Genomic DNA, 8137 nt, shown 5'->3' with positions numbered 1-8137 from the left:
CATATCATGTCATCACAGCCACCAAAATATATCAACACTGCCAGAAAATATTGTTCACCCATCCCAAACAAACACAAAGTTTTAAGATTAAGTAAGTCCCGTCAATCTTGATCACCGTGGCGGCGGCATCGCTGAGGCTGAGTCCGGGTCCGAGTCCTTGGTCCTGGATCCAAAACATTAGACAGCAACAATTAATAGTATAGTAAGTATATATGAGAAAGCACTGTGTACAAGTAGAGGATGTAGGTGCAGATGCTTATTGCATAGTACCTCTTGGCGTCGGCGATTGTTTGACGACTCAGGCAAAGTACTCTCACCACGTTCACGCGACCCGTTGTGTTGCGAAGTCTCCCCAACTTGAGAACGGGCATCTGTCCGAGGATCATTGCTCCATGGCCTCCTATTATGACCTTCTTGACCGCACCGACGGCATTTCATCACGAAGGTGCGACGCAATGACTCACCTCCGTCCGCATGAAGACGAATCTAGGGCTTCTCACGTCTCAGTTTCTTCGGCCTACCACGTTGTCGCTTTGACCTCGGGGGCGCCAGTTCCACCGCACCATCAGAAGTAGTCTTGGGCCAATTGTCCACCCCATTGATGGGATAAAGGACATTCTCATACAACATGATCATTGTTGACTTCAAATAATAGCGGGAAACGAATCGCATCACGTCGTCGCCATTCTTATTGATTGTTGCGATAGCATGAGAGCACGGGATTCCGGTTAGCTACCACAATATGCAGGAGTATGTAAAATCGCGCATGTTGACAACATATTGGCCAGACGGCCCAGTTACTTGGTACGAAGACTGTCCGTTCCATGTAGACCTCCACGATGAAGCCCACGCGTACCACTTATCAACAAGCTCCTTGATAACATGAGGGACTGCGTGATCGTAGCTTTTGATCCACTGGCCTCTGATCTGAATTCTTTCCATTTGACTTGTTCGAATGTCCTCCAACATGCTGATAATTGCTTTCTCTCGAGTCAATGCAATCTTCGAATTGAATGTCTCACAGATGTTGTTGAGGAGCACATCACAACAAGTGTGTGGAGAGAAAAATGTCTTGACCCACTTTTTTTGGGAGCAACTCCAGAAAGCCACTGATGTGCTTGGGGATACTCGGTCTGCAAAGCATCCATCTTGTCCACATAATGTTCGAGAGTGGTACTCGAGGAAATCTCCCACAACCGGTCTTTGAAATTTTCTCCGACAAATCTTTTCTTGAAATTGTTGTATATGTGCTGCACACAGAAGCGATGCTCGCTCTGTGGGAATTCCTCAACAATCAACTTTGCAAGGCCCTGATGCAACACAACAAAATAAAAATTACCACAAAATCACAGTTCCAGTACATAATGTATTGATCAAATCACAGATAACAATAAATCAAATACCAAGTACATTAAGTAATATTGAAATCACGGCGGCCATACCTTTTGTTGGTCAGACATAAACACATATCGTGGGCCATTTGCATCCAAGTTAAGGTCATCAGCTAAGTACTCCACGAACCACTTCCACTGGACATAACTCTCGGCCTCAGTCACAGCCCAAGCAATCGGCCACCAGCCATTGTTGGGATTAATTCCCATTGCTGTCATGAGCTGTCCTTTGTACATTCCTCGCAAGAAACAAGCATCGAAGAAGATAATTGGCTGACATAACTGCATCCATCCCTTTTTCAATGGTCCTAGACAACAGTAGAACCTCAGGAATCTCGGACCCACAACGCAGAATCCATCGTATTCTCATAATGTATATGTATGCTGGAATCAGGATGCGTCCGCTCCAATTCGGCTTTGTAGTAGAACAAGTTTCTGTATTGGTTTGCCGCGGACCCGATTATGCCGTCCAGTACGTGCTCTCTGGCCCGATATGCCTTCATCCTACCTATCTTTAGGCCAAAATCTTCATCGACACACTGCCGTATAGCTGCAAGTGGAATGTGAGGGTTGGCTTTGATCTTTTCCATATAACGCTCACCTAGCCACTTTGCCGTCAGCCACTTCGAATCCAACGCCTGAGAGCATGTGTGCGCGTGATCGCGTTGCATATTCATCAACACGTAATCCTGACCATTGTGTACTTCGTGCTTCCTCGAGTACACATACCAGTCACAGCCTTCCCCTTTACAAATCACATGAAGTTTGTTGCCGTCATTTCTTTTCACGTGCACCCACCTTCTGGTCATTATTGCGTACTGCCTCAACACGTCATAGAAGAAATCTCTATGCTTAAAAACATCACCAGGCTTCGACAACGGAAGCTCATTACTGTCGAGCTTGAACGGGGTAAACTTTATACCTCTCTCTTCTTCAAACCCTCAAAATCCTCAAGGTCATCAATATCTTGTAGCTCATCCACAAATTCTTCCTCGAAAAGTGGATTATCTGTCATGTTCCTGTTGTCCACATAAGGCGAATACTTCCTCCGCCGTTTATCCCCTGACCCCGACTGGTCTTCGCCTTCACCCGGCTGGTCTTCGCCTTCACCCGGTTGGTCTACATTCTCTGGCTCTTGTATCGCATGTTGTTGTTGAAAAATAGATTCGTAATATGAGGTGAAAAGCTGCTCATCTCGGCACATGTGTGCCAACGAGATAAAATGGTCCATCTCATCATCTTCATCATCGGTCGGTGGTCCCTCGTTATGGAGATGGCAGCCGTCCGGAACGTACTCAAACGATGGAATATATACCTCCTCTTGAGGTTCTACTCCCGGCCCATCATGTACTTCCGGTCCACCCTGTACTTCGGGTCCAGCTTGTACTTCATGCCTACCCTGCACTTCAGGCCCATCATGCACTTCATGGCCAGCTTGTTCCACATCACGTTCAAGTCCGGACATTAGCAATTCATCCGGAATCTCCTCGATAATGGGAACTTCCGACTGTAGTTGACATTGAGGTTCGGCTGAAAAATCCAGAGTCGGGTTGTACACACTATCGTCAACATGTTGAACATCTTGACTATGAATAGATTGCCCCATCTGATTTAACATAAAATCACAAATGAACACCATACATACAAACATAAATCACAACTCTAGTACAAAGATGTGCACTAACCTCTGCCACGCTATCAGGGTCTACAATTGCTTCATCTTTATGCTGCCCAATCTGACCAAAAGATGAATCACATATGAATACCAAACATAAATAACAAATCACAAACATAGACCACAGTGGTGTACTAACCTCTGCATGGTCTACAACTGCTTCAACCTCAACCTCAGGTTCGTTCACGCGTTCACCATGTCTAACTTGTTCAACTCCATCTTCGCATGCATGGACCTCTCCTTGTCCAATAACTCCATCGACTACATCATCCTCTTCAACCTCCACCACAACAGCTTCGACTTGTTCTGCACTACATGATGCAAATGCATCCATCAAATTCTTACATGCTGCCTCATCTTCCCTCTTCCATTCGAGACGTTTGTCTTCTAAACTTTTGGTCAAATACTCCTCAAACTCGACATCCCTAGGGTACCACTCAAGCATCAATAATGGTGTCGATGGTTTCCTCTGCTCATCGTGCTGATGTTTCTTCCTTTTCGGTTTACTCTTCGGCACAATTGGTTCCGGTTCGTCAAGCTCTTCAATGACCACGGTGGGTTTTTTCCAAGCGTTCACAAATTTTAGAAACTCCTCCGCTTCTTCCTTTCGCTTCTTAAGCAAGGCTGTCGCCTCTGTCATCTCCACGAGATAAATGTGAACTAGCTTTATGCTTGTAGCCGCGACTTCGAGAAAAGGGGCCAGATGTGGATCGTCAGTAATGGGCAGCAATGGACCTCCTATGTCACGCCCGCATTTTCTAAGGATAGAAAACACGGTTGATCGCGACTAGGGGAGGGTTAAAGAAGCGGGGAAGAAAGGGGAAAAACAACACAACTCGACCATAGCTCGAAACAAATGGGAATAGCTCGAATAAAATCAGAGTATCTCAACAATCAACAACTCAAAAGAAGGACAACTACTCAGCGGAAGCATTTGAGAGAAGAAATATGCCACGTGTGAAGACATGACACACTCTAGACACTTAGATTTCTTCAACGACCTTGCTCAACACCCACCACGCTCGTCACGCTCAACCTTCACATTTTTAAAAAGAAATGCAGGGCTGAGTACTTGATGCACTCAGTGGACTCATGCCGAAAACATTTTATAAAATATTGTGTCAGCATTTAAAAGTGAACTCAGGGTTTTATAAAATACCAAGTCACCTAAAACATTTTCTCGCTCAAAAGTATGGTTGCAACCCATTTTTCTCTCTCCTCGTACCATATCTGAACCTCATATGTGAAACGAGAACATGACCACCTTCTCGATCACCGGACCGGCCAACTCGAAAGCTAGCGCACGATCCCCTCTGTGTACACTAGCTTGAATAGGGACTCCCTCCCTAGACAAACCCGAATTCGATTAAACTCATAACTTCTAGTAGGGACTCGCTCCCCGCTAGGCGATCAGATAGGCACATCCTCAAAAACAAAATACGGCATGCCATAATATATTTCACATAAAAAATATACTTAGGGCATTGCCCTTATTTAAAAAGAAAGCTCACCTCAAATGCTTAACTCCTCAATCACTTTCTGCTTCAACCACAAACGTCGTGCAAAGTTCACCCCTTTTAAAATAATATGATATGCTAAAATTAGACTTTGCAAAACAACTTAATTTAAAACGATGCATGCATTCTACGTGCGTGGGCTCAAATTATTCATCGTTCTTTCACATAGATGAACATACATATTCTCGCACAATCAGTCCAACGCCTACTCAAAATTATTTAATTAGCCAAGCAGAGGATACTAAACGCAAACTACATAGCAATTAAACAGAAACTCTCCAACCCATTTATTTAATTTACAAGGCCCAACTAGAAGTATTAAAGTAGCCCAACATTTAAAAGCTAAAGCAAGAAAAGGAAACAATAGCATTATATACTCCCTGCCACCACACGTCTGCGTCCCAGAGACACAACTCAAACCAGCATCTCCCCCTCTCTCTCTCTAAATCTCACGCTCTCTCTGCCATTCTTCTACAACTCTCATAAATGAACACAAAGCTCACTCTCAATTTCTCATCTCTTCCTCTCCTCTGTACTCACCCTTACCTATTCTCAATTTTGCAAAACATCAATCCCAATTCTCATCTCACAATTTAAAGTCTCAAAACAGAAACTGCAAAACCAAAATTAGAAGTACAACTCTCTCCCTCTCTCGGCCTTTGCTGCACCAGCAACCACCGCTGCCGCTGTCCCTGCCTCTCCGTCACCGCCGAGCTCCAGCTGTCTCAGCTCCGTTCACCAACCGCTGCCGCCAAGCACAAACAGGTACGTCCCTCTCCCTTTTCCCCATTCTAAACCCTTTATTAAGTTTTCTAATTGTTTGATTTCAGTTATTAATGGGCATCAAGAATTGAGGTTGGAAGAAATAAAAAGGCAACATCTAAGCATTAAAGATCGAGGATTTAATAAATCATTCAACAATTTTCAAGGGTGAATTAAATTCTGGTGGAGGAACTACCGTGAATCATGAATTATGCCAAGAAAATTGAGGGGAAAAGGCTATACCTGTTCGTTCAAGGAATGGACTTCAATGTGCAGGAAGAAAACTTGATGAAACTCACGGCTGCCCTTCTCCAGACGTGATGAAAATTTTGTGGGACGGTTTGGGTGTATATATTCACATATAAATTGTAGATTTGAAACTGATATGGAGTAGTATAATAATTCTGTGGAGATTTAGTTTGTTGGAGAGATTTTAGGGAGTGGAGATATGGGGAAATCGTTTGGTGATGGGGTTTGGAAAAATATATTTGACCAAGTCAACTTGGAAAAGATTTTACTAGATTAGTTTGATTTTATTATTATTATTATTTTTCCTCTCCTTTATTTTTCGGGGTGTTACGTCCTATTTCCACGCCCATACAGCCATAACTGTACCTTGGATGAACGTAATAGAACTCACAGATGGTTTTCCTATTGTACCCCAACCGCAACACCATGCTGGAAAGATCTAAGAGCTTGATTGGCGAATCCAGCAATAGTCAAAGAATGTCAATTGCCCCCCAACATACTTCTTCTGTCCATTGATTTCGAAGATTGACCCTCCGTGATGAAAAGCGACGGAAAACATCCCGGCATGGTCCCCTGTTAGGGTTTGTATAGAGTTAGAAAAATTCCAAATTTAAACCAACAAATTTCACATATAAAGTCCTAAATCACAGTCAAAACAATTTCCCAAACGCGACGACATCAAAACAATTTCACAAAACCTCCCAATTTTCGGAGCCCTAAATCACAGTCAAAATCGCTTGCTTGGCATTTTAAATTTGAACATACTATATTCATCTTCCGGAACACAGAAATCCAGCCGAGGATCGCGAATGCTCCATGTTTCTGGGTCTACGTCGATTATCTCCAGTCCTCGATCCCTTCTACCGTATCTAGGTGATGCCGGAGGTGATGGTGATGAAGAGGATGGCGTTGGCGGCTTCTTTTTGCGCCTTGAAGAACTACGGCCGGAGGACCCTCCAGCGGAACTTTGTCTCCGTTTTGGAGGCATTGATGAAAATGGCGTGAAAGGCAACGGTGTTTTCCGAGAATGAGTATAAAATTTTGGTGAGATAGGGTTATGCCAGACGAAAATGATGAAGTGAAAGTGGATTGGAGGGAAAATAAGAAAGAGAAGCAACCGCTAAGTGTTTTGGCAAAATTTTAGAAATTGCAATGCAGGTCTGAAGCGTGGGAAGATAAGAGACGACAAAAGACATGCTTTTTTGTCACATAAATTGTTTTTCGCCATCACGTCAACAGTAAAAGAAGCAGCTAATGCAGAGGCGGCCATACAAAAGGACGATTTTGCCCTTCCAAGCCCTGAGGGTGTTATGGTCCGAAAAAATAAGATTTGTGATTATATATTTTGTTAGATACATGTGATGAGATTTTTAAATGTTAGGGGCCTCTGCTGTTACACAGCGAAAAGTTAGGGCTCTTTTGTGCAGTTCACTCTTATTAGAGGAAATGGCTGAAAAAGTGAATTGAGATTCATTTTTTTATATTAATTTTATAGTAAGTGTAATAAGTTAGTGGATCATGTGGTCCACTTATGACAAAAACATGTTAGATTTTGAAGAACGGAGAAAGTATTTAGTTTTGTACCAAATAATCGTTTCGTTCTATTTATCATAATTTAAATGAAATACTCCATCCGTCCCCGATTAAGAGTCACACTTTGACAGGGCACGGGTTTTAAGAAATGTAAAGAAAAGTTGGTTGAAAAAGTTAGTGAAATGTGGGACCCACTTTTTTATATTGGTTTTATAATAAAATGTGAGTGAAGTGAGTTAGTGGAATATGGGACCTACTTACCATTTATGGTAAAAATGAAGGGTGACTCTTGATTGGGGACGGATTGAAATGGAAAAGTGTGACTCTTAATCGGGGACGGAGGGAGTAGAAGATAAGCGACAACTGTAGCTGAAACATACTGGACTTCTTTTATGTCAGACAAAGAGACGTTCGACTCTTTGATAACACAAGCACCGAGGTAACTTTCAACGGTGATACAGTCAAGTCATCACGTACCAAATACATCATCGATCCCTTGACACATAGTCCAGTATATTTCGATCTCTTGAAACAATCATATCCTCCACAATATTTACGGTCAGTATAGTTGTACTCGGTTAGAAAGGATTTGTAATGTTGGAGATGCATGTTCTCAAAATTAGTAGTTGTGCTCTTAAGAAATCTAGACAAGCCAATGCTACCAAGTCTTTCTAATGAAAGGATGAGAATACTAAAAAGAAAATCAACGAAATCACTATCTGCCTGGGCAAAAAGAAACTTGTTTGTCGATTTTTGAAGAATGACTTTCAACGTCATATCTTTTGAGTTCATAATCTCGGCCATCTGGTCAATCTTAGCATGCCCCATTGTTGCTACAAGCATCAGGGAAAACGAGGGCAGTGAGTGGATTCGACAAAACCAGTGATTCCTTCAGTAGAGCTATAATCTAAGCAAAACAAAGAGAGATCAATATTTGAAATACATCTAATGGAATGTATGATAAATCATGGAATCCAAATGTTAGATTTCTTGTCTTGGCGTCATCCATA

The 8137-nt window shown here is 42.6% G+C and overlaps 1 protein-coding gene across 1 annotated transcript; it reads right to left on the bottom strand.

The window, feature by feature from the left end:
• Positions 1-486: 486 nt before the first annotated feature.
• LOC121749400 lies at positions 487-1628 on the bottom strand. The gene is made up of 4 exons (XM_042143972.1): positions 1443-1628; positions 1098-1310; positions 802-1002; positions 487-732 (listed from the first exon to the last, which is right to left on the bottom strand). The coding sequence occupies exons 1-4, from the start codon at positions 1626-1628 to the stop codon at positions 487-489; spliced, it is 846 nt and encodes a 281-aa protein (XP_041999906.1).
• Positions 1629-8137: the final 6509 nt, after the last annotated feature.

This window comes from Salvia splendens, chromosome 9, assembly GCF_004379255.2.
Source record: "Salvia splendens isolate huo1 chromosome 9, SspV2, whole genome shotgun sequence".
Taxonomy (NCBI): Eukaryota; Viridiplantae; Streptophyta; class Magnoliopsida; order Lamiales; family Lamiaceae; genus Salvia; species Salvia splendens.
This window is presented reverse-complemented; position numbering and strand designations above follow the sequence as displayed.

Coding starts and splice junctions, on each gene's coding strand:
- LOC121749400 (XM_042143972.1), bottom strand. CDS start 1,628: ATGTACAAAGGACAGCTCATGACAGCAATGGGAATTAATCCCAACAAT. Junction 1,003..1,097: donor CACATCAGTGGCTTTCTGGA/GTTGCTCCCAAA, acceptor TTCAATTCGAAG/ATTGCATTGACTCGAGAGAA. Junction 733..801: donor ACGGACAGTCTTCGTACCAA/GTAACTGGGCCG, acceptor ATATTGTGGTAG/CTAACCGGAATCCCGTGCTC.